The following is a 27,580-nucleotide window of genomic DNA, read 5'->3' on the forward strand; positions in this document are numbered from 1 at the left end:
AAGTAAATTATGCAGATACATGCAACAAAATAGATTTTTCTTTATTCTTGTAATTGAGTGCTCACAGCATTTCCTTTTTTTGTACAAAAGTGGATGCAACTGTAACATAAAAAGCTGAAGAGCTACACAGAACACAGGATGATTGTGTCTCCTGTAGCAGCTTCTTTCTTAATCCTCTTGCAAATCCCTCACATACAAAGATAAATTCTTGCAATCCTGACATCAGGATTATTCTTGAAGTAAAACATAAGCTGTAATCTTTATGAAGCTGCCTGCTGCTCAGAATTAGGGCTGAGTGTCTGAGCATATCCATATTGCAGGGACCCACTGGGGCTCATCCTGTGCACGACGGACTGCAGACAGCAGCTGCGCTGATGCTTCTTGTAAATTGTCATTCACAATCACTTGATCAAAGAACTGACCGAACTGCGCTTCCATTTTCTTCGCCGAATCTTCCATCTCCTGTAAATCTTCTTCCTGTGAGACACAGAGTAAGCCTGTAAACCTTTAGTGTTGTGTAGAGAAACGCACCTGCACAGCATCTGCAGAGCACCTTGGGCCGTGTGAACAGGAGGAGAACAGATCCTGCCAGCACACTGCATTCCACACAGCAAGGCCCAAGCCTCTGGAACTGAGCTGACTTCCCAAGGAGGCACCTCCTGTCCCAGTATCCTCCATTTGCCCCAACAAGGTTGTTCTACTGACAAGTGCTGGCAGAGGATGTTGGGGACTGGAAGGCAAATCTACCGTAACGCTTGTGTTCTCATTCCCCATTTTAGTTTTTTTTCCCCAGTGTTCATGTTTGTTTCTGCCACAGCAATCATCATTCATTTCCATATACAGTTATGGATTGAGGTCACCAAGATTTTAAGATGCTAAACTTGATTATGATTCGCATGGAAACAACTGTGACAGTATATTAGACACATTGTAAATACAAGATATGCATTTTCTACAAGCAGGATTTGCTTTTTATCTGTAGAATTTATAATAGAATTGATATTGATACTGTCATCAAACACACGTGAAATAACAATACATTCTTATAACTACATGAAATAAGTATTTGGTTAAATTACTGAATGAAGCACATTCCAGGAGCACAAGGCAGTTAATTCCAACAAAAATATACAAAATAGCCTTTCCTTCAAGCAAAATGCCTCAATCCTCAAAGTACAAATTAAAAACCTTTCGCTTCAAAACAAAGGGAGGAGCAGGGGGGATCCCAACAAACCAAAGAGAAAAAGACAACAACAGTTTAGATTTGATCCTAAAGACACAATAATTTTTTTTAAGAGTTAACATAGTAACATAGTAGAATGCATTATGTTTTAAACACAGAACCCCAGAATAATACACTGAGTCTCTTCTATTCCCAAATCTCACCTTGAATTTCATGTTCACATAATAATCTGTTAAGATCCTGGCATTTTTACGAGTCTGCCTCATACAGCTTATGCTGGATGGCTTGATGAATATAATGTAGGGCTTTAATTCATGTGTCCGAGCTACTTGTATGCCCTACAAATTAAGAGTAGAAAGAAGTTGAAGTATTTCAAGTGTATTCATCCCAGTTTCACTCCCATAAAAGCCAATTGTTCACGATGCGCTGTTATCCCCAGACCTAGCAGTAATCTTTTTTCAGGATCACCTACTTTAAGATGACCTCACTAATAATCCCTGGACCAGACATTGTTAAGCAACTGTAGCATACCAGGTACTTCATTCTGCTCGGTAACCTTATTAGGAGATGCTTTCCACTCCCCTGACTGACTGGACATTGTCATTAACAGATCTCTACAATCAACAACATTAAAGATCAACCTGAAATCTGTTCTTTTTAACTGCTGGGGAGCTACCTTGGAAGAAAGTACACCTTTACTGCTCCATACTGGAAGAAAGTATCCTGTTTTAGGAAATCTGTGCTGTGTAATATTCCCTGATGCTAATAAGCCTTTTTGAACAACTGCAGAGCAGTGGAGGGAACTAGAAAGAAGAAAAAAAAAAAGGCACAGCATGAAAAGTTGGGCAAGCCACCAGATCTAAAACAAAAGCATGCAACTCCGCAGTTATTTTCCTGCCTCACAGCAGTTACTGAAGAGTAGCTCTGTGCCACTACTTCATATCCTTCCCAAAACTTGTCCTTTAAACTCACACCCTAAAAAACTGAGAGTGGCACGTCTGTTCAAGTAGCAGGATTACACTTCCACACCCTTTCTGCTTCTCCCTTTTGTTAGGGGAAGTGCAGCAGAAGAGATCCAAGGACATTTTTACATCTAAAAATGAAGACTGAGGTGTGGCCTAATCTGCCTCTTTATAGTGGTTTGGATTTTGAGTAGCACCCCATAGGTCATGAAACTTAACTTCTACCTTAATCAGCATAAACCACTGCTACCTTAAGGCTCTGCCACACTGGCACTAAGAGGGAAGTCTCTAAATGCTGTCGAGTTATGGTGTGTCTCTTCACATCCAGCAAGAAGAGATGCTGAAACCCAGTAGCCTGAACAGCATCTATGTACTAAATACACAAGTAATTCAGAGAAGTTTGGTGTAATTTTGCTGGGCACAGCTTTAGATGTTTACCATCTCAGGCCTTTATCAGCCTTATCTTCATCAACAAATTCAGTACAAAGACAGAAAGGGGTGAAGAGTGAATAGTGTCTAACTGAAAATATTAGCATGTTAAGTAGTTCTGAAAGTGTTAGAGGTAATAAAAGTAAGGAAAAAGAACCAACAGAAGACTGCAAAGATTGTTCCAATAGCTCAAGAATATATGGAGAATTATTTTTCCTTCCAGGAGATACAAATTCTAGATTCCCTGTCCCTTTACAACTCACCTGCGGTTCTAAATCTATTACACAGATCTTCCCTTCATCGAGGACTGTTCGCACTGCATCAATACTGGTACCATACAGGTACCCTTTGTATTCCCCATATTCCAGCATCCTGTAACAGTGGTGAGGAAGAAGGAAAATGAAAGAGCACCTGAATCTCAAAAAGGTTCAACTTAAGGGTGAAATCTTCAAGTGTAATCCAGTGATCAGGGCTGAATGATCGTAAAACATATTGAACGCTGATGAACAATCGCCATCTTTGCTCTTCCCCACTACACTGGGCACAAAATCAAACCCATGACAGTTCGACATCCCCAAAGCATGCATTTTTTACTTGCCTTGTTTTTATAAGTTATGTGTTTAGAGTTTGTGATTCTAATGAGAAAATGCCTGCCATTTAAATGGTACAAAAACTTCATAAATCAGGAGATCTCAAAGCACTTGGCACAGCTCAAGGAATGTAGCTTCTGGTGCTGAGCTCATCTGTCTTAGAGGTGCACAGACACTTTGGAAAGTTTAGCCCTTACAGTTCAGCTACTTGTCTGATGCCATCAGTGCAGAGATTCAGCAATGGAGTTGTAGATCAGGAACAGGTCTGACTCACTGCACTGTTTTAGAAAGCAGTCCGGTTTCCAGGAGAGTTAAACTCATAACTCACAAGCACATCAAATGAGCTCAGTACCAGAGATCTCACTTACTTTTAGAAGGATTCTGAGATTAATTGGTGAGGATCTTATCTGCAACTGCACAAACACAGTTCTTGAAGCCATGGGCTCAAATAGTTTGTCCCGAATTCATACCAAACACACGAAGTATGAGTGGAAGAGCCCAGATTGGGACCTAACTACAAAACTGTCTTTTTTTCTTGGATCATGTTAAGTTTTAAGTAACAAAAGTGTAATTTGTCTCTCCTGCTTACCTGTGGCTATACACCATGTTTTCAAAAGTTTCCTTTGATACATAGTGATATTCACGACCATTCATTTCATAACTCTTCTGAACACGAGTGGTGTCTGAAAGGAGATATACATACACACACAAAAATTCAACTGCAGTCAACCGAATTCACTAATTCTTGTAATTTTATAAATGAAAATAAGACAACTTTCATGAAGGACTATACATCGGTATTTTAATAAGTAATAAAATGAGTTGTTTCCATTTATTAATCCAGAGCAAAAGCCTTGTCTACTGGTTGCCCAGTGGCAAGCCCTTGAAAATTAGCAAAGCACATCTGTATTTCTTGGAATGGAAGGACAGTAGCCTGTGACTCCGACTGGTCAGGAACTGCTTTGAAACTGATTGCACAGCTGTTTTTACTCCTCTGAGGCAAATTCAAAAGCATCCCATAAGCTTTCCCACACTTGCACCTTGACCATATCTGGGATCTTAAGCAGAAAAGAGTTCCTGAATTTTCAACCAGCTTCAGATCCATAATTTCCAATTTGGTTATCCAAATCACAAGAACCAAATAAGCACAGGTAGAAACAATTTCAGTTATTACGTCAGAAATTAAGCTGTGTAAGTCTCATCTGACACTAGAAGGCTAATAAGGAAAGCTGCAAAGCCTATTAAGCACCAGCTTCTGTTGCTTTCATTCTCATATCTGATCACTTAAAACACTATAAACTTAAAATATCCCTAAGAAACATTCTTATTTTTAAATCTAGGAAAAGAAAACAGCAAGATTAAACAAAATCATGCAGATAATTTCCTGCTACATAAAGCTTTAAGGGTCTCAGGAGCTGTAACTTGAAAATACCTTCAGCTGATTTGCCACAATAAGGAGAAAGATAGTATTTTGAACCAACACTTACAAAAGCAGATGATTCTGGCTTGCAATACGACTGAAAAAACAGCCTCACAGAAAAGAGCATATGAATACGCAAGAGGGAGGTACTTGACATTTCCTAGTCATATTTGAAGGAGGTGGTGAGTGAAAGAGGAAGAACATTACGTACGAGGTATGGCACTTTGAAACTCTCGTGGGTTACTTGTGATAAGCCTTCGCCTTAGCTCATTCACACCAACTCCTGCAGGACCTGAAAAGTTGGAAAAGCAATATTACTGACAGAGACACTCTGCTCACACACACTCCTCACTTCCTAACAGTGCACATGCACAGATGAAACGTAAATTATCAAAAAATGTACCAGGAGTGACTGAAGCATCTTGATTGATTCAGCGTACAAATCACTTCCCAGCAATATAGTCATACCCAGGTGGCAACTAAGCAATACCATTTTAAAAGAAAAATAAATCATTATCAAATATTTCCAGACTTAAGACAATGGATTTGCCTTTACCCAGTTTGCTTTATCAGGATCATGGAACACTGCAGAACAACAGCTTCCTTTCGGTCTTTATCATTAAAGACTACTTGGGAGCCTGCAGCCCACTTAATACAACATTTCCTAGATTATTATTATAATTACTAAAGGCATCTTTTTAACTTTCACTGCTGCCCATTATTGAGATTTTTCTAGCCTGGAGTTTAATTTTAAACATTCTTCTTACCATTGCCATACCCACGCACTTAATACTGGCTGTAGAAATGCCCCTGTGTAAAGATGTTTTCTAGCAAGTTACAAATGTTTTCTCATCACTATTTTCAGTTGGGACTGGTACAGAAAGTGAACCATTTCTCTAATCAAGTCCATTATTAACCAGCATTCATAACCCTATGGCTTCTTCTAAGGACTTTTTTTTGTAAAGAACATTCACTACCTCAAGCAAAGACGACGACACATACATGAAACTTTAAAACCAGTAATGGGGTCAAATGACAGACAACCGTTCTTGAAAAGCTGCTTTGAGAGCTACCTGCAGCCAGCGGGGAAACCTCAGTGCGTCAGACCACCACCGACTGTTTCCTCCCCTCTGTTACAGATAGTGAAATTCGCATGAGAAAGTAGTTAACCTCTTACCCACTAGTATGATTAGTCTGTTCCGGTCTGCTGGGTGCCGCTGGTACCTAACCACCTCTTCGTAGGGAGCTGCGAGAGCGCTGTAACAGCTGCTGGGGCACCGAGCGTAACCTGACTGCTGGTTGGCCTGGGATTTCCTGCGACACAGGCGCATACTTCTGCGGAAACCAGCTGCAAGGGGCAGAGAGATCAGTACTGGAAAACACACCTAAGATGAAGGCAACTAGTTGTTTAATCTAGAGTGCCTCTTTCTAAGCCACACAACATGCTGGGCATTTGAGCTTTTTGCAGGGTGAAAGTTAGTGACTGACTTTGCTGCGTTTGGTATGTCAGCTTAGCAGAACCTCTGAGCATTAAGAGAGAGCTGAAGAGGAGGCCAAATCTCGCTGAAAGTCACCTGAAGATAAGCCCAGAATTAGAGACCCCCAAAAGATCCCCAAAACAAGCCAAAGAAGCTTCTAACCACATAAGCATCACCAGGGAACTGGTCAACTGTTTTTTGACGACGTAGGTAGTTCGCTCTCCTAAAGCAAATCTGGAACGTTTGCTCCAGCCTCCAGAACAAACCCAGATATTTTGAAGACCACTATGGTTTAGTGACAGGAATGGGTTTATTGCTCCACCTTACCATCCAGCCCTAAAAACCTCACTTTAGGTCTACTTTTCTAACGAAAGCTCTCATGATTATTCTCAATGGACAACAGACAACATTACTCTCTAGTAAAATTAGTTGTGAAATAAATCTTAACAGCCAGTCAAGTTAAAATGGCGGTGGTCAGGTCTCACCAGAAGCCTAACAGGAAGGGAGATTTAAATCAAGAGAACAAACATTAGGCAGAAGAAAGAGACTTCCTGAGGTTTGGAAAACAGAATAAGTAGCATTCAGTTCAGTAAGTCTTTATGTGAAATAAAGAACAAAGGATTTTATTTAACTTCAGACAAGCACTTAATCTAGACCAAGCCCCAACCATCTTACTTATGTTTAGTCATTGCATACCAATAAAGACTCGTTGACCAAATTCACCAAATTCTTCTTCTTCTAGGATACAAAGAACAAATACTCATGAAACAAAAGAACAGTGAAAGCCTAAGAGCTAGATGGCTAACAATTACTGCTTAACCCAAATGAAAAACAGTGTTTCAGTAAACATACAAATGCCTCATCTAAAAAAAAGTACAACACTCCATGATACGAAACATTCAAACATTTCACATGACCAATGACATTTCAGAGGACCAATATTTCTGTAAGAGAAAAAATTAAACTTAGAAAGTCTTTGTATTTTCTAAATCAAATTTGAAACTCAACATGTTATTTGAATAACATATTTCATTCCTAAGATAACTAGATGCCAGAGGATGTTTTGAAATACTTACAGTAAAAATAACTTAAGCTTTTCAGGTGAAACCCAGCTAACAAGAACTCTTCAGTTACAACATTGCAAAGACCAACAAGTCAGTAGCTCAAAAATCAGAACTAAAAAATGTATAACACAGTTTCTGCCCAATAGCATGCTTGGAAAATGCAGTATGCATCTGTTCAGATCTTTCAGGCAGAATGAGGACCCGATTTTATTTTTTCTTTTTAATCGTCTTTGGATCAGTGATATCTGTGCTCCAACATCCCTGACTAATCTGTTTCCTCCAATTCTTTTTGTCCCCATTCTCATGCTGTTCCTTGTGAAGGCTTAACCATTCAGGTGAGCCTTCTGAATCTCTATATGTTTTTTTCCAAATTAAATCTCTCCTATAAGGGTCAAAAATCTCTATTTCCCGATAGATTAATTTTCTAACAGTTTAGAAACTTTTATAAAGGTTATTTGTAAACAACTGAGAAAAAAAATAATTGTGTCAGCAGTGTTTAGATTTCTCTTCAAAAAGGACTCCTAATTTTCCCGTAATCATGCAGGTAACTATCGGAGCTGTGTATTCCCTTTATTTAAGCCTTATTAAAAGTAAGAATAAGACACAGAATACATATGCATATCTTTAAAGGCAGTAATTGTTCCAAGACAAGAACATCATTTTCATTTGCAAAACATGAAATGTATTGTCTTTTAGCACTAGATTCTTTGATCATTATGCAAGTACCAAAACAAAGTTAGATGCATCTTAGTTACTCTTCTTTCAAACCTATGCTCTTCAGTGCTTGTACCTGTTAAATACAGTTTTACTCCTACATTTCTGTGTGTACTAACAACTCCTTATGACTGTAGAAAAAACTACTTGGCACCAAACTGCTCAGTTCAGGGCAGAGTTCTGAGTACTGTTCAGCTGACTTATGCCTGTATCATTGCCATCTTCAGGTCTTTTGAGCTATCATTCAAATCTTTTTGAGCATTTATGCTTTATCTAGCCTCTGTTCTACAGTATGGAGTGCAGTCTGGAATCCTACAGGAACAAGCAATTCACCTACTGGGTATTCTAAGAGCAGTGGTAGTTCTTGGTGATGCAGTAAACACAGATAAATTCTAATAGATTACTGCTTACAGGAGACTGAGAAAAAAAGTTGGTATTACCTTCTTTAAGTTCCTCTGCACATACAGATAAAGAGAGACATAAAACAATATTTTTTAAAAGTCTATACAAAGATTTAAAAGCAAACAAACAAACAAAAAAATCCAAACCAAACCACCAAAAAAACAACCAACTTTGTCCAATCCATTTAGGAAATTTAGGGAACAGGTACTGCAGGCTTTAAAACTAAAATATGCCTGTTAAGCATGAATTCTCAGTTCCCAAAGAGTGAGACTCAGCTATAGCATCTATGCCAGTATTGTACTTGCAAAATACATCATACAGATGTTCAACTAGTGGTTAAAGTAAAACGTAAGATAGCAAATATTCACTGTTCCTCTGACTGCCTGGATACAGCAGAGAGCTGAGTCAGCACTGAGTAGTGACTAGCGTTTGCAAGAGTAATCCTCAAGTGCAGTTATCAGAAACATCCTAGCCTGAAAACACAAGACTGCCCTGCAGACCTGCTGGTTCTGTCTTAAAACCTTTGGGCACTGCTCGAGAGGTGGAAGAGAACAAACCACCTGTGATTAAGCAGAGAAGATCCAACTGGCAAGGAGGAACCTTGTGGAAAAGGGCAAGTGTAAGGTGGAATGCCATTTTCTCCACAAGATGACTAAGTATCTGAAACAAAGTTTAGCAGCAGTAGGTTTATTTTAACGGAAAAATTATTTATTTTAGAAGATTCAAGTTTTTCAGGATTCTGAATATTATCTAAACAGGTAGCTTGTTCCCTAAAAACAAACAAAGAAGAAAAAAAGATCCCAAAACCAAAATCACCCACCCACAATCCCCAAAACCAGCCTGGTTAAAAAAAAGCACCGATTGAGTGTACGTTCTATACATAAATAACTCATTTTATAAAAGCATTTTTCTTTCCTGTATGCCAACCATACACACAATCAGGAATCCAGAACATCTCTACCACACCAACTGCTGCAGACACTGGGGATTTAGGCCTCCATGACTCTAAGGTAATCCAATTATCTGCTGACATCAATGGAGCCCCTGCTGTCACAGCTTGCACGGGTATAACTGATTAGGATTTGCTAAACAGATCTGGTACTGATGCACGAGAAGAACACACTTGGATAACAGGACAAAACCCTTACTACTAAGGCAATCAGAGAGCGAGAGGAAGACTTAAGGGAACAGGGGTTTACATAATGGCTTTTCAAGCCAGAATGGCTTCTAAAGATAAAATAGCATTCTGGGTTTTGTCACCTGCTTGCTTTTAAGACACTTGCTTGTTTCTGGACACACTTCCTGCAGCAGAACAACAGCAAAGAACTTCGAGTTAGTTCAGAAAAAACTTACCAGACTCAAATGTTTCTTCATCTTTTTTTTCACAATCCAGATAGCAAAGATATTAAAATAAATTCAAAATTTAATTCCTTTCCTCCTATAGAATTTCAGAATCAGAAATCAATTTTTCAGCTCCTATCAGTCTGTCTCACACATACTTTCCCCACTTCCCTCTACACCGAGGTGGCAAAATATAGCTCGCCACACTTGAATTAATTGTCTGGTCTCTCTCCACCCAGTCCTACAGGATCTCATCCCTCCATGAGAGTTTTTTGATTTACCTTGGGAAAAGGAAGAACGAGCTGTGCTGCTTTAGGGAGCAAGTCAAGCTAACAGTCTTCACACATACTATTTACATATAAAAACCTATTGCTCAGTGCTTAAAAACATATTCTCCTGAGATCAGTTTCTTGACAATTAATTGTGTGGGTTCTTCAAGACTACAATCATCTGTGGCATTAAATCTATGGTAGACCAAAACTATGGTAATATTACAGCCACAGTCCAAAACCTGAATCAAAGCGGATGGATCACATTCAGGCAGATATTTTTGGGGTGGTCCCTCTTTTTGGCACAACACTTCACTATAAGCACTGTACACTAACACTGCAAACAGCTCATTTTATTATACTAATATATGATACAGGAGGTTTCCAGGGTATGAAAAATAGAATTTTCTATTATTAAGTTCACTAAGAGAATGAGTGTTTTAACCTAGGAAACAAAATGAGGCTTTAACTAGCTACTACCTCGAAGCAAACAACAATCTCAAGTGAATTGTTACCTGTTTCCACACACTTCTCATCAATCTGTATGTCATCCTCTACAGATCAACACAAGGGAAAAAAAAAATCATCTCAATCAGAAAAAACACTGGGGAAGTCAAAACCTTACAGACCTTACAATACTGAACTCTGACATCAGAAGGAAAATATTTGAAGCTCAGATCAGCCTCAGACATCTTTAAAGATTTTAACTGTTAACTCCAACTTACTAATGTCTTTAGTGAGCAAAAGGCTCTTCTTAAACTAGTGCTCTGAAGGGCTTGTGGTAGAGGCAAACTGTCTAACTTGAGTTCTCCTTTTGAAATAATAAAAGGTTTAACGTGGCTGTTGCTCTGTTTATCCTGTAGATTATATTATGTCATGGTAATACTTAATAAATAGGTTATTTTCCACTCACTCCCTTCTCTCCTGAAGCTTTTAAAAGCATCTATCTTTCCAATATGCTTCACTCGAGGGAAATGTTTTGTCTGGTTGATTTTATTATTATTTTTACAAGGAAGAAGAGAAAAAGATTGATTCAGCTCCCTCTCCATCCCCAGACCACATCAATTCATGTCCCTGAAATGTGACCTTGCAGCTTGGCCAATCCCCTGGGCTCACAATCTGCACTGCTGGTGCATTCTGCTCCTGCACGCCCCTTCAGATAGGCCTTGTAGGAACTATTTTCCAGTTACAGGGAAATTACCAGAGCATGTCAGCCATATTTTGCCCATATGTATCTTTTAAAGAAATACTCTGTCAGAGCTGCTCAGGTCAGCTGCTGAAGATGAAAGAGAAAGAGTGAGAGGAAAAGAGAAAGAGGAAATTTAGTCTTTCCTTCCTCAGAAGCAATCCATCCAAACTGTCAGTTCCCTACCAGATAATACATAGTTTAAGTTTCCACTTTAAGACAATGTAAGCTTCTACTATTTCAAGTGAAAAAAAGGCTTGATTTCAATTATGCTAAGCACACAAAATGCCAAGAACTTGGGTTTCTATTGCATGTATTTACTAAACTGCCTCATTTCTGACAACTTTTTAAAAAGCCTGTAAAACTATATGCTATATTGATTCCAGGGACAGGAATGTAATGTTGTCCAGACACAATCTCCTACCTTCTTCCACAGTGCTTACTGCCCACAGCATATCCATTGAAGCAGGTAAAATGCAATAAAATTAGGATGAAAGAGAGCCCCCAGCTCTAACGAACAAAGCAATCAGTGCAAGAGGAATCTTAGGCAATGAAACACACTCCATCTGGGAGTTATCACCAAAAAAAATTTAATGTTTTACTAGTATAAAGAACCATAGAAGAAAATGGTGACAGAGAAAAGAGGAAGAACATTCTTTGTCTGGGAAAAATTACATATTTACAGAAAGTTATAGCTGGCAGCGGATAATGTTTCTGGATTGTCACCATGAATAAACTCCTGTGCAGCATAACTTACACCTCAAGGAAAAGAGTTCTATCTTTCTCTTAATAGTTTTGATGACAAAGAAACATTCTAAATATATCACACAGCACCTTCCAGTGCAGAACTGTTAGCTGTGTCCCTGGAAAGCCAGGGATAGTACAGTTGTCACCTCAAGACTTATTCACACCCAATTCTCCTAGAGAGCTCCTAGATCTTACAGACTTCAGAAGGAGCTGAAGTCGCAGCTTCTCTCACAGTCAGATCCCAAGTACACCGGAGACAACAGCCTCCACCATCAGTATTCAAGTACAACTACCTTGGTTTCCTGGGGAACACACTTCTGCCGCTACAATATGGCTCCAGGCACAACATCTTTGAATTAAACCAAATCATATGAGCTTCTATTTCATTCTTTCCTACTCTACCATTCAAGTAACTTTTCACTCACACATGGATGATTTCAGACAGAGATGGGGCTGGAAAGGCTGAGACCACCAGAATTCTCGCTGCTTCCTACACAGAAATAGATTTATCACAATTAAAGAAACAGAACAGTCCACAAGCACATTACACTCAGATTCACTGCTCGCACATCAATCAGTACTGAGCTGACAGAAGACACCAAGAACGGAAACATTCCCCATGTTTTAGCCCACTGAAAAGTCCTGAAAGAAAGCTGATGTGCTATCAGAACTATTTAAAAACAATTTCCAAATCAGCAGCCCAGAAGTATTTATAGAGTATTTTGAGTTTATATATAAGGACAGAAGGTAAGCCATACTAGTATAAACTCCTGGAAGTAGAAGAGTGTGCTACTGCTATGGGCAGTAGTACTACTGCCTCTGATACTACACAGCACCTCCTGCTCGCAGCCTCAATCACAACCTAGTTTGATGTCAACTTTCATTACACAAACCACAGCTAGGTTTACACGTAGTACAAATCAAACCTTATCATCTACAATTGCATGGCCTTATGTTTTCCTGAGGGTAACACAGACGGGACACATGGTTAGAGGATCAAACTGAAAGGTGTGTCACAGCAGTTTGAGTACTCTGGTTCTGAAAGCATGTAGTATAAAAATAACGGCCTATTTATGCAGAAAATAATAGTCAAGGGAACCCTGTTCTTCCCTGAGCCTGTTTTTTGTTTTGGTGGGGTTTTTTTCACTCTCCTACCTTTTAATCTGGTCTACTCTGTTTTGACCTAAGATGAAGAAGTCACTCATGCTTCACAGAACATCTTTAAAAAAATACTGTTTCTTGATACAGCTATGCTCTTATACTATAAGTTTGTTAACCCACCCCCCATGTCATCGCCCCCACCCCTGCTTTTTTTTTTAATGATAGATGACTCCTAAATAGTTGGGGTCCTTAATTTCCACCCATCTTTCAGCTGCTACATCCCACTAGATGCTTTAGTAAATAGTGTTGAGACTAGGCAACTGCTGCAAACTTCTTAATTTAAGATGATACATAGGTGCTTTCAAGAGCTTGTTCTCACACAGGTATTATTAAGGGAAGGGGAGCAAAAAGTTGAAAAATGGAAAGAAGATAGGTATTTGTCAGAGGTCACTGAATCATACTACTGTACAACTTACGAAAATTTTAAATAGCAAAGTCTGAAAAACTGCCTAATTTTTTTAACTGGAAATCAGAAAAATGATAGCTTTTTACCTTTTAAGAAGATGATTCGAGGGTATGAGTCCAGCACAGGCACTGAGATCTGAAACTTTCCTCGCCTGCCACCAGAAAGCATCGTTCTGGTCCACAACCTGGAGTATTTCACCCTTCTTAAAAGCCAAGCCTGCATCAGCACATGGTATGGCAGGATCTTGCAAGGGCCAGTAATCTGCCATGGCTCGCACGTAGACCTGGCAAAGAAAATAGACAAAGAGTTCAGTGGAAGCCACGTTTAGAACAAATACAACATGAGCTTTATAATCACATGGCCAGATATCGCTGCTACTTAAGTTAATTCATAATGAAGTCAAGTTTTAAAAAACAGATCAAATCCCAGACCCTATCTGTTCATTAAGGGAGAAAAAAAAAAAAAAATCAGATCCTACACTGTGAAAACAATCAACCTTCAACCTGTAGATCACTCTGAAAATGTCTTCGTTACCTTTAACACAGCTACATTCCAGCTTGCTGTTTTACTGCTTCAGCAACAGCACATTGATGTCAGCTGAGAAGTAGCAATAAAGGCAAGTAACACCTCAAGGATGGCAATAAACTTCTAAGCAACACTATTGCTTTGTACCACACTGTTAGACATTATCGGGGTAACTGTTTGCAGTAACAATCTGGGAAAAAGAATGCCTCTTACTGTTGTTTGGTTGCTGACAGGCCGATCAGAAACTGGAATTAATTTGAAGATAATTGTCCCCTGAGACAGGGCCTAAATGGTTAGAAAAGGATTAAAATATGACTGATATTCAACAGAAATAAACAAACATTGGCATCACAAACTTAACACAACATGGCTTTAAAGTTACTGTAATATCTATAGGAGAAACAGAATTTAGGCAGAGTCAGTGTGACAAAACTTTTTTTTTTTCAAAAGGAAACTCAAGAATGAAACTTTGAAGTCTTGCTAAATATTTCTAATTAAATTAAATCCATGTTTTATTACATATAATTTCAACATTAATTTATACCAAACTTGTCTACTGAAATCTAATTTAAATTGGCAGCAGGATCTGGTTAGACAGTGATATAAAGGGAGAGGAAAAAAAAATATTTAAGAATCAAGCATTCCAATAGCATTTGTATCTCCTGTACTTAGAAACAGTACAACCACAGGAATAAAACACAGAAAGACTTGATAGTGATTACATATAGTGATACCTTACTGACTGGCACTAACGCTTTGCAGTGAAGAACACAAAGATTGTGGGCAAACTGACAAGTAATAGGGCCAGCTCAACAGATTTCTTCCTGAGAATTCTGAGAACAGCAATGACCACTGCCCTGTTTTGCAAAGTGAGGTATGTAGCTTACAAGCTCGCTCACTCTGCTTCAGCGCATTTTGTAACATGGACTCCTACTAGAACAGCACCGTTCCACTACTTTCATGTGGAATAGTAACGGAGTGGAGCTTCCATGTGTGAGAAAGAAACTGTCTACAGTTACTCTTAAGGTACAAAGTGGAAAAAAAGATTCAGTACCAGAATATTAATAACTTGCTCAGGCTCAAGTCCCTCAACAGGAACTCCATTTACTTCCACCAGTTTGTCTCCAGCATACAGCAACCCTACAGTGAACACAAAGATGAAAGCAGCAGCAGCAGTTTTATCACAGCATGGATTACCTCTGGTAGGTGAGGCAGGGACACAGATATACCACAGGTTTGGAAGTCAGCATTAAAAGTTTCCATACACCAGGTATGCAGGAAGGCATTTTGGATTCAGGCTATCTTGCCCCTGGATAGGACTGCAGACTTCTGCGGGTCACAAGAAGCTTGCAAGCTTCAGTTTTCTTATTGTCTCCCACCTCCCCCATATAACATGCTTACAATCTATTGATGATCTACTTTAAAAGTAGAAGAAACATTTTAATTCCGTTTCTCAAAGTAATTTCTGAACCTGTTCTAGCTAAAGCCGTTATACTAATAGACCATGAGACTTGGAATCAGACCCTTAAAAATTCAGGTGCAGTGGGATGCCTTGGGACTCCTCTGTCCTTTACAAGATTTTCATAGTATTGTTTAATTTTACATTTTCCTTCAGCTCAAATGAAACATTAATCAGACTAGAAACTTCATCAGCTGTTGTCTACAGTTTTGGTTTTCTTCTCTACACAAAGACCAGAAAACTATTTTATAATGACTACAGTTCAATTTTACTTCTGACGTTTTACATTTTAGTTACATTACATATCTGAAGGAATGTGGAACATGTTCAATTCTAGGATGACAAAATAGTGACATTTCCAAGGAAACTCCTTGGAAGATTTCTTAGCAACTAAAGCTACCAAAGTGTTTAGTCGACTAGTGCCAAGAAGTATTACTACATATCCCTTAAACCCCCTTATAGAATCAAGGACTACTGATGTTTTCCATTTCTCCATCAGGGAATGAGCTGCTGGTATTCATACTACACTGCAATCTGGGATATTCCTGGTCAGTCTCATGAGAGATTTATTCAAGTATTGGTACCAAGAATGCACAATGAAAACTAGATTTGTACCTCAACTCTGTCTCAGACATAGCACATCCATATGAACATTGATGAAACCAGAATCAAAGTCACTGCAGCGTATCACTATTTATGGCGCTGTCTAACATACAAATCTTCTTGCTCTATAATGGAAAACTACTTGTAGAAGCTAAGCTACGATCTTAGTTCAAACCTCTTATTTCAAGTTCAATTTTTTGGCATCACTATTTCAGATTACACATACCACTTCTGTCTGCTAGCCCACCATGGATCACACGGGCAACTGTTATGTCACCTGTTATCTCATGGCGTTTAATGGTGGCACCCTGGCAAAAAAAACCAAAAAACACAGTGATCAATGAAGAATGCCAGGAAGTTTCCTTTCACATCTGCTCTTGGCAATAACAGAAAGGCATTGAAAGACGCAGACTTTTCAACAGAAAACGCTCCCTCACCAGAGGCTGGTTGTTTTTCACTAAGCAGACAATCCTCATCGCTTCCTCATTTTCAGGTATGTTGTCTGGCAGTGGCGGAAGGGTTGGTTCAAAATCTTTCTGGGCCACAGTATCATGAGCAGATAGCAAGGCCTGTTACAAACATAAACAAGCCAGCAAACCAACACATAAGCAAAGATCATACAGGAGTGCAGCTTTAAACAGTGACGGGTCAGAAAACAGAAACCAGCAAGTAATGTCCTATGTGAACACAGATCCCTTTCACACATTGAAATTTTCTTCTTCCCACTTGGAAATGCAAAATGTGAAATAAAAGTTTTAAGAACAGTTCCTCTCTATGCTTTTTCTGGAAAACTTAAAAAAGATGAAACATTTTTATTTAGAGCTTTAGTGTAAAGAAAGCAGGTTTTGCAGTTACAAGGAAGATTTGGTTTTACATAACTGCATCAACTGCTCAGAATGTGACTTTCTAAGAAATGTCTCTCAAACATGGCCCTTAAAACACGGCCCACTGCAGGTACTTCAGACACACAGCCCACATCTGATTTCACAACGAAGTTAGTTCATCACTAGGAAACTATGTCCCTTCTGGCTCCTTTGCCAATTCTCTTGAACAGCTGGCCATCTGCTTCCACCCCCACTGCAGACAGCTCTATCAGCAACTTTTTATTTCCTTATACAGGACTTGCCTTTAAGTGTGGAGCACGCAGTAGGCGTCTTAGCTCTTTGATCTCTCCGGACTGAGGGGCTTCACGCAGTAACTCTACCACCTGATAAACATACGAGCGAAAGCACTGGTTTTGGAGAACAATTCATGTAGACAGCTAAGTTGAATTTTGAGGAATATTGTACGGTGAGAGCGTTAAGGCCGCCATGTTATATGACTCCGAGCATATCCATACAATTTACTTTAGAATGGACAATATGACCACAGCTGAACAACACTCAGCCCGGCTTAATTCCATTCAGGCACAGTGCCGTGTGCTCTATTTTTTCTCCTATGCCTCAACCAATTTCATCACTACTGTCAGTTTCTCCACTTAAGTCATTAACTCTCCCACTAATTCAGAAATTGAAGAACGAATCTGCTATTACGATACGAAAAATCAGAAAAAAACAAAAAGCTTTTCAAAATCCTCATGTCAGACTGCTTGATTGTAGCCATAATGCTGAATGACCCAGTTACATGGGAAGACACACATACGGCCAGTGGTTAAAAGAAAGAATTTATGCATTTGTTACACTGGCTAGGGCTCATGCAGTCTAGTGACCACAGCTGTACACGCCTCCCACCCCCCACCCACCCCACAACACAGTAGGAGTTAGCAAGTAGCTTGACCATGTGGGAGAGGACAGAACGTTTCAAATGTTTATAATGTACTCAGACCTGAGACACAAACACCACAGCACTGTTACCTGCGGCTAAATCAACTAATTTGGCACGAGTAAGTAATGCAACACACTACATACACAACCTTACCTCACGATTCAACACGTGTGCCTGCGGCGTGACAGGAACTGGTCTTTTCCCAAGATAGTGTTGGAGGCACTCATAAATCTAGGGAAAGCCGTGACAGACAAGACAACGCAATGATGATCTGTGCACATGGCTATATAGACACACACATAACAGTGGGCACTACCGTAGTTCTAGGAATTTCTCAGTCTAACTAGAACCAAAGAGTTCACAGTCCCAATCCTTAATGTCTAATGCATGTGGAACCGCGTCTGTATTCATTGTCTTTCCACATTATCATCCAGCTAGCCAGTTACACTGCAATTTTGAATCTTCTAATAGGAAAAGCTGATTACACAGGACAACAGCCCGACAGCATCAATTCTCTGACTTGTAGCTTGCTTGTTTCCTCCCTCTAGTTGCAAACATGATTAACAATTTAAATTTAACTTAAAACAAAATAAATTGCTGTGTTTTAAATGGCCTTATGGACATTCTTATCCACAGCAAGTTTTTCTTTTTTAAAATTTAAAGATCTTTAAAAATCCTTGTTAGAGGAAAAGCAGAATTTGTCTCGGAGATATCTCTACTCAAGAGAGAAACACCAGCCAAAACTGTTCTGTAGCAACATAAAATCTTCAACTACACATCAAATCAGTGTGGGCAAAACCAGAAAAACATAATTTCACAAGCATCCATGCCCAAAAGTGGGATGCATAGCCATACAGAGATTTAAGAATAGAACAGACAGCTGAGCAGCGCTGTGTTCAGCCTACACCTCCATCCCCCTGGCCTTAATAGGGACATGTAAATTAGAAGAGCTTTAACGTCTAGGACATTATGAAAGAGAATATATTTTTCTTCTTTAAAGCACAAGTGGTTTTGTTCACCTTGACTGCTGATGTTAGGACCAACATTAGGACTATCAAACACTTAAGTCTAAACAAGCATTTATTGTCCTGGTATGGCAAAATAAAGTAGCTATCCCCGAGAGACTGCTCTCAAGAAGCCCTTTGCCTACACAGCTCAATTTCTTTACCTTTAAAAGTGCTTGCAGCCAGCGAGATCTGAGCAGGTCATATAACATGCCAATGCCATTGACATCTCTTTTACAGAGCAAACTCAGTTCTTGTAGCACTAGAGTCAGAACATGAGATATACCTGAGCCCAAGAAACAGAAAAGCGCAAGACACTTCAGTACAAAGAGAAGCCCAACCAAAGCCAAACAATGACCCAGGCCTTCGAAAAGCATCTTTCCTCAGTTTGTACTTTCAAGAAATGCACTCAATTCCTGTCTGCTTCGCTTGTTTCCTGCAATCAACTCTGTTTTATCTTTTTATGTTTTATTTTATTATGTTACTAACCAGCAGGGTTAGGTCAATACTAACAATTTCAAGTGACCTGTGAGAGGGGGAAAAAACCCCCAACAAGCTGGGAATCTGAGGCATATCGGTCTGGGTTCAAGCTTGTACCTCCTACTGAGAACAGGTAAAATGAACAAGGCAATTTTTTATGTTTATAGGCTTTTATTTTGGATGACCCACTCTTTGGGCCAGGGACCATCTGTTTTTTTCCACTCTCGAGGTGCACACATTTTGGAAAATATCATTAATGAATGCAGGTTCCTGCCAAATACATACTGTTGTCCCAGGAAAGTGGAAGAACCGCTCTTACTATTAGAAGCAACGCTTGATCTGCTAGAACACTACTCTAATACAGGGGAAAACCAAAAAAATCCAGTGCCTTTTTAAAATCTCAAGGAAGCAGAAACTAAGAGGTGACGAACAGATAGGACGTTACACAGTCAGGCCTAGATACAAACGGGCTTTTTGTGAGTGCATGAAATTTAATTTTACCTCAGAAATGACAACATTTCTGATATGTGACACTTCGAGAAACACAATGTTTGTAACAGCACTAATACAACACCACAGCAAATGTTAGGAATTGGATTTATTAAGTTATAAAGGTTCTTAGAAGGACCATAAGGGCTGGATGCCTGACTCCCACTGCATGTCAGAGGAAAGTAAGCTCTCAACTCTTGTGTATTTTGGTAAGCACAAGCTGTATCTTTGCTTTTTCGTGCCAAAGTAATCATACAATACAACTGTAACAGGAGTCTCTTCTTCATATTTATTTGCTTAGAACATTAAACTTGGCATGTTTCAATGAGTAATATTGTAATACAAGAAAAATGTTGAAATAAAACCAAGACACCAGGAGCTTTATCAGCCAAAATCAAAATAGTAATTTCTTAAAACTAAAGCTCATACAGCACACCCAGAACAGCTGAGTACTCTCTACTGCAGACATCATCAGCTGCTATCATCCAGTAACAACTAACCGGAACATGGAAGCCCTTCTTTACTTATTTCTCTCCTGAGCACAATTTTTACAGAAGCCATTGACAGCTAATTGTTTCCTGCACTGGCTCTAGACCTCAGTGTTACTCACACCTGTGTGAGATCTATCTTCAGCTTTAGTTTTACTGAGGTATTTTCCTTATGTGTGAATTTATACAAGTACTTGCCTGCTAAGTTTCTGCAGATGGGGACTTTTGCCTCAATCATCAGCCAGAATTACTGAATATCCAAACTGGAAAAGCCTGGAAACGTACCTCATTATCAAAGGAATCATCTGTTTCTGCAAAGCAGACACTTAAGCACTTACAAAAATTATGAACTCTGTGAACCCTGACTGTGACCCCCACAGAGAAACCTGCCAAAATGCAGTTTTCTTAAAAGGATTCTCTTCTACAGGAACTTCCTAGTGCTTAAGAGAACATCACCTGTGGTGGAGATGCTTTTTAAGATCTTTTCCTCATTACTGGTTGCCTCTTCCTGAGATGACTGTACTAATTATCTCCCAGAATGCTATCCCTACATCAAACTGGGCTCAGAATGACCAAGATGTTCCATACAGAAGCACAAACCTTCAAACTACAGAGAGTAATTTCTTTAAACAAAAAAAACCCCTCTTGCAATTATCAGTCATTCTTGATACAGCTGTAGAGACTCTTGACTTTATAAGCCAGAAACAAACATCAGCTATTCTCTTCTGACACTCCTGCAATTAACTGCATACCACCATTAAAAATCAAGAATCATTCCAATTATTTAGTAGTAATACGTCTAGACATGTTCATCTCTTTCATGACTCAATAGAAGAAGAGTTACAGACCAAGGAATAAAAACTTTTTCAAAGAGCAAGAAAACTGACAAAAAGAGATGCAAAAGTTATGAGTACCATTATCTTGACTGTGGACTGTTGGCACTTCCATCTTTTCCTTTACTCAAGGATATTCCACCCACTTCTTTGAGCACTGCATTCACACCAAGTACATTTCACAGACAGATGTTGAACTAGGGAAAAAAGTACACAGAGTACTGTCAGGTATTTTAGATTGATAAGACAGCAGAATTTTAAAAAAGGGGGCAACCATTCCTATTTAAGTGTACAACAGGTTGGAAGCATAAATTAAATACATTAGTCCCACCTATAAATTCAGTTACCCACCAGCATCCAAAATGCAGACAGACAAACCTCAACTGCAATATGACATTTTATTTCTCCTTCATGGAATTGTCACTGGCTTGCTTCATTAAGCCATCTAAAATAAGAAGCTATTTGGTACATCTTCTGTTCCTCATCTTTTTAAGTGCACTACTATGGAAAGTTGTATTTTTTTGCAAAGACTTTTAAAGCTTTTTTTATACCAATATAGCTTGGAAAATAATAATGTTCAAGAATATACTACATTTAATTCCTCTTGTTATTGACACAGTATTAAAATGAAGGGCTCTGGATTTCATACTGAATTTTCACTGAGCAAAGACATGATTTTGCAAAAAAGGGATCCCTGTTTCTATCACTGTTAGAATTTAAGGTCCTTGAAGGATTTGTTTCACATGGATTTCATTATTTTCCTGTATTTCCTCACTGTGAACTGATATTTTAAAAAGCCAACCCCCTCAAAAAAACCCACAGCTTACCTTACCGGTATCATCATCTCTTTCTGACAATTTATAATTGGTTGCTGCTTTTAGAGACAGAGTCCAAGTTTGCTGATCTAAAAAAATCCCCTCCTATATCAGCTTTCATTATAAGAAGCAGCATATACTACCTTATTTTTTCTTTAACTTTTAAAATAAGAATTTTTAAGTAATGCAGGAAGCCAACACTTACACTTATTAACCTGTATCCATGTCTTGCTGCGCTTGTTGAATATAAAAAAATAAGCCTTTTCTAAAATTCTCTTCCCAAATCCTTCCCTTTCTTAGAATTCTGTGACAACCTACCACTAACCTGTAACGTTCCCTTAGACTAAAAACAGAGGAAGCTCTCCCATCTACTGCTAATAAGAAACAATGCAGTACAAAATTGTTTCAGAGAATTCTCAGAACTCTTCTTTGCAAACAAGTATGGAAATCCCCCAGAGAACACTGTATGGTGCATTTATACCCCAAAGCATCAGGAGCCTGTATATGAAAGCTCTGAATCAATTCAGAATCTTCATTACATCCTAGTTGATCTATCCTCAAATCACACTTGATAAAAGTTTGAAGATACTGTCATTACTGTCATTAGCAGTATTCTAAGATTGCTTTTAAAAAGTTAAATATTTAAACCCCTCACTGAAGAGATGATTCAGTGTACAAGTTAAAAAAACCCTGTAACATCACATATTTGAAGACTTCAGCCAACAGTGAACCACAGCGTGACAGACACTGCGTGAACAGTGAATGCCTTACCAAATTCTGTTCAATGCACAGTAGTTTGTCTCCTGGATTAGAATTGAGGAAGGCGGCTGCTCTTTTCCTCTAGGTTGTTCTGTGGACAGAAAACATTAAAGCTACAAGCAGGAAAAGTTGTATCTTGATCCACTTATAAAAGCAGAAGGCATTACTGGCACTTTTACTGCAGGAGCAAAAAATAATCAGAAGTGACGACATTATGATTCAAGTATTTTATTACTGAGTATTGGCAATTCATTACAAGTTACCTCTACAGGAAACTGAGTGATATATCTTACTGCAATTCTAATCTGAAGACTGCTTTCCAAATTATGGATTCCTCTTTTAAAGACTAACAAAAATATTATTTGATCCTCCCACAATATCCAATGCAACTGGGTTTTGAGCTGCAATTATTTAATTTTTTTCAATAGTCTGAGTTCTTTTCCTTTAATAGTTTGCCTTCCCTCCTTTGCTAAGCTTAGCTGATCTGCCTAATGATGGATTTAAAGCAGGCCATATAAATCTAGTCATGAATACCTGTTTCTTATTTACCAAAGACATCAGGAATAGGACAGAAATCTTTACTGTGAGATGGTACAGACACGGGAAGAGGAATCCCTATGTTGCAAAGTACATTCAGGACAGCAGCACTCCTGGTTTTCACTGAACAGCAGCAATATGAAAACACAAGTAACCCTCAGCTTGGCTGATTCTCACCCCCCTGCCCCATTTGGAAACTAAGAGTCTATAGCTCCAAATTCAGTTGCAGAAACGTTTACAAGGAGATAGTACCCAACCTGCAAGTTATGGCCTAAAGGGAAACTTCTGACAGCTTATCCCATAAGCTACATTTCAGAAGCCCCATTTCCTATTATTACCAATTCTAAGTTTTCTCTAGCTTTTATATCCATGTTTTTTTTCCACATTTTTCAAGAACTCAAGACAGACCCTGCTGATGTCTGTTGGTTCCCATGTACGATGGCTGTTTGGTTTTATATAGGCTACACAGACATCCAACAGCACATTGCCAATTCAGAATCCTCATTACAATTGTGTGGTAAAGGACATTTGAAGACAAAAGAACATGTCCAAGCATTTCAGATGTACATTATAAAGGGAGCCAACTCCTGATCTGTATTTGTATTTCACATATTGAAAGCTCAAATTTAAAAATCTCACCACATACATCCCTCAAAAAAGCCCCCGAAACAACCCAACTTTTTTCCCCCCTCAAAAAACAATAAATGAGTAATATATGTCTGGGCTTTCTGGGATGGCTCCCCTAACCCTACCTGAATTAGTTTGGCCAACTCACATCTAAAAGCTGGCTGACAACTGTGATCAACTTTATTACTACACATCTGTTACCAGATGTGTGATTTTGTAGCAGTTGATTCACTCAAACCATCTATTTTTATCTGTACTCTACCACCCAGAAGGCTCTCAACACATTGTACTTACAGTAACTTCCCATTCAAAGACCAGACCTCTTCCAAATGAAACTCCAGTTATTTCAAATCTAGATCACTCCAGTTTCTTCAGCCTAGATCCGGCTTTTCCTGCGTTTAGTCCTATTTAGCCTCGAAGCATCAGACTGCATGCCCTTGTAAGTAGGGCGGGATCCTGCAAACATATATAGGGAAACACGCGAAAGACAAGAAATATTTCCAGAAGCTTTTTGGTTTAACTAGTTAAAAGAAAGTTTAGAAAACCCCTTAACCTCAAAATAGACCAACTTTCCAATTTTTTGTAGAAATCTTGTCAGATGCATAACAAAACCTGAAGTATTTCTTCATGTGATAACTGTAGTGAAATTACCATAATCTCAACATCTGCTTTGTTCAAGTAGTGTCATCTACCAAACTGGCATGTCACCACATAGACAATTAGCATTGTTTACATTCTACTACAAAATAGAAAAGTTTAAAGAGAAAAAGAAACCCCACAACTGTCTGCAGTATAGTCTTAGGACTGCTTTAATCAAGGTCCCTTTTAGCCTTTGGGAGCTGGATCATACTTCTTTCTTCTTAGCTAGGATAGGTCTTGCACAGCACTGACTCAGAACGGGAAAGAACTAAACCAAAGCAAGTAAGATACCCTGCTGTCAAAGCAAGGCTATTCTACAATCTTCTATTGAACAGTTATTTCATTTTTAAGTACACCACTGAAAATCATCCTGCAAACAGAGACAAAGAACATAATTTCTGGAGATGCTCAAATACTTCTGATTCTGCTAAAATACTAACAATACTGTTACCCCTTTAAAACACTTGAGTTTTTTTGTTTGGGGTTCCCCCCCATGGAGCTGTGCAGCTTCTGGTATCACTACTGCTTCCACAGAGAACAGATGTGGGATTAACTTGAGTATGTTTAGAAGTTTTAGACACAGTCTTGAAAGCTGACCTTGGATTTCCAAGAAAAAGTGGGAAAGCTACTGAATGCTGATTGCTTGCCTTTTGGGGTGAAACCCTCAGGTATAGCTGTCGGACAGCTATTAGGGCTAATAATGAACACTGAGTTAGTAACCCTTCCATCCATTGTTGCTTTTTAAAACTACAGTTTATGCTCACACTGACAGAAGCAGCATTTAAACATCAAAATCTGCCAAGTTCTTAACAACACAGCTCACCTCATTCATAAAGTAGTAGCTGTTTCATATTTTCACACAACAAAAGGAAAGCAGCTTCCAACTGTGAAGCCTAGTTTCAGCAGCTGTCAGTAGCAATAAATGATGAGCAAGTCATTATCAGAAGAGAAAAAAAGAATAGTACCTTGCTTCTCTGCAGTTCTTTGGAAAAAGACCTACTAAATTGCTTGCCTAAGTGGAAAGGTGAGGGTTCAAACAAACTTTTAACTGCCACTGTGTCTTCATTTCCTAAGAATTATATCTATGCAGACTATAAGGCCAGAACTCAGGGTCTCCTCATCCCAGGGATCTACATAAATTAGATGCAAGTTCTTGCTAACAGGCTTACCTGACTAATCTGCCAGCCAGTGTAAGGTCCTTCCCATTCACACGTATTGCGTGCAATTACAGATGCTCATTAACAGAAGTCATTTCTCTTTGCCTGTTATTAGGGACAGAGCTGGATATCCACGCCAACTGTGCCAGAATTTAGAGTCAAAAGGAGTCTGTCACCTCATGTCTACAAACATCAGTCACCCCAGATTTGGGCTGCAGGGTTTACTTCCTTCAGCAGCAGCACACAAAACTCCTTGACCCTATTTGTCAGGCAGACCAGAAGGTCTTACTGATGCAAGGCTAGAGCTGCAAGGGAACCCAAGTCCTGCTTTTAAAACACTTTTCAGAATTGTCTTTAAAAGGACAATTTTGGATGCAAAGGAAAATTCTGGATGCTGCCAAGTCTCTGAAGGGGACAACACCACAGCACCTGACATTCAGAACATCAACCCCCCTGCTCTTATAAACTTAAGATGCTTGACAAGGTTATTGAGCACTTTTAACAAGGAGAACTACTCATACCTTTGAATTTGTCGAAATTAATGATCCGGCACATTGAAGACTGCAAATCAGCTTGAGGGCAGGGAACGCTCTGAGAAAGCTCTTCTTGCAAATAAGCCACTATAAATCAACAAACTGAGTAGGCAAAAAATGGTAACGAGACATTCAGCATCTCAAGCGACATGCCCTGTTCAGGGCTTTTTTGTGCTGCATTAAGTAAACTTTATTAGGCTAGTCTCATCACTGAAGCCTGTCAGCTTCTCCTTCTAGTCAGTGTAAAAAAGCATCTTTTTTTGTACACTTTTGGAGACTTATTAAGTATTTTAACTTAAAAAGCAACCCTAAGTATTAGTGGCATAAATTGACCCATTTTAAGCAAAGAAAGAGACCAGTTCTTTGAAACCGTATATCCTTATCTTAACCCAAGAACCACTTATTCCAAGGCTGAGGTGGTACAGGTTAAAAAAAGACTGAATAAATTTTATGTTCATGTAAGGCATTCTGTGAGATTTAATCACATCTGCATATGTAAAGTTGCTGATGGAGTAATTTATGCTATTATTCTTTGTAATCAGATACATTCGGTGATGATTCATTCTGCTTCCCTCAAACAAAAGCTTACAGCTCTAGTAGTGGTACAAGTACCTTGTTTACATCGGGGTAAATGCCACTAAAGCATCACTTCTAAGAAGAGCAGTGCATCCAGAGAGGAATACTTGTGTGCAGCACACTGTAGTCATGTGAGGCAGCCAGCTGTACTTCCAGCTGTTTATTGCCAACAGCTTGGGCTTACTAAAGGAAAAAAAACCACGACAACACACAAAACAACCAACCATCTGACAACATAAACACATCGATACTAAATCAACTTAGAAGTACATGGCTAGGTAGTTCAAAGAACGGATTTGTGTTACAGTCCCATCTCTTTCCACTACATTATCTCAACACTGCTTTCAAAAACCAGTACAGTTAGGAAGTGAACCTACTTTTGATAAAATAACTCAATAATGTATAGCACCTGGCATTCCAGTCAGAACAGTTTGTGAAGATGAGTAAGGAAAAAAATCTCTTCTGAGCTCCTACTCCCCATTCATACATATCTCTAACATTTAGCTAATGGGAATTAAATGGCTATCACAAGTTTAGTGAGCTTTGCTGTAGCTATGAGACGAAACTAATTTCACAGCTGCATGGGGGAAATGCACCTGTGCAGTACAATGGTTTCAGTACAGTGTGTATTTTCTTACCTGCAAACACCACAGTATACACCACGTTCAGCTCACGTAGAACTTCCAGAGGGAAAGAATTATTTGCTGGACGTTAGTAGAGCAAGTAACCCCACTGCCCTAGCTAATCTACGGACATCCTCTCCTTTCTAATCCGCAGAAACCTCCCTGGTAATGAGTAGTTCTAAGGTTAGAAGAGAACAAATCCCCTTAACCCTTTTCTTGCGTAAAAAGCCTACTTTATCTGTCACTTAAGCAGTTTCTTATTCTCAGCAACTTTCCCAGTCAATAGGGCACTCATCTCTTAGGGTCTGTCTTCAGCT

At 39.0% G+C, this 27,580-nt stretch overlaps 1 protein-coding gene across 1 annotated transcript; it reads right to left on the bottom strand.

Moving 5' to 3' along the window:
• Positions 1–20: 20 nt before the first annotated feature.
• Positions 21–27,320, bottom strand: MPP4 (MAGUK p55 scaffold protein 4). The gene is made up of 24 exons (XM_080400230.1): positions 26,677–27,320; positions 24,030–26,166; positions 22,584–22,662; positions 21,079–21,194; positions 18,872–18,993; positions 17,857–17,934; positions 17,066–17,146; positions 16,377–16,508; positions 16,166–16,247; positions 14,932–15,017; positions 14,091–14,162; positions 13,439–13,635; positions 12,211–12,275; positions 11,463–11,480; positions 10,368–10,406; positions 9,596–9,616; positions 8,281–8,295; positions 6,759–6,800; positions 5,762–5,932; positions 4,796–4,876; positions 3,754–3,847; positions 2,838–2,946; positions 1,387–1,521; positions 21–477 (listed from the first exon to the last, which is right to left on the bottom strand). The coding sequence occupies exons 4-24, from the start codon at positions 21,110–21,112 to the stop codon at positions 286–288; spliced, it is 1,866 nt and encodes a 621-aa protein (XP_080256356.1). The 5' UTR covers positions 21,113–21,194; positions 22,584–22,662; positions 24,030–26,166; positions 26,677–27,320; the 3' UTR covers positions 21–285.
• Between the last annotated feature and the right edge of the window lie 260 nt (positions 27,321–27,580).

Source organism: Falco punctatus (assembly GCF_963210335.1).
Source record: "Falco punctatus genome assembly, chromosome: 8".
Taxonomy (NCBI): Eukaryota; Metazoa; Chordata; class Aves; order Falconiformes; family Falconidae; genus Falco; species Falco punctatus.

Excerpts from the sequence above, each read along its gene's own strand:
- MPP4 (XM_080400230.1), bottom strand. The coding sequence starts at position 21,112 with ATGGAAGTGCCAACAGTCCACAGTCAAGATAATG. Across the intron at positions 16,248-16,376 it reads TGAAAAACAACCAGCCTCTG|GGTGCCACCATTAAACGCCA; the intron begins GTGAGGGAGCGT and ends TTTTTTTGCCAG. Across the intron at positions 1,522-2,837 it reads TAATAGATTTAGAACCGCAG|GGCATACAAGTAGCTCGGAC; the intron begins GTGAGTTGTAAA and ends CTTAATTTGTAG.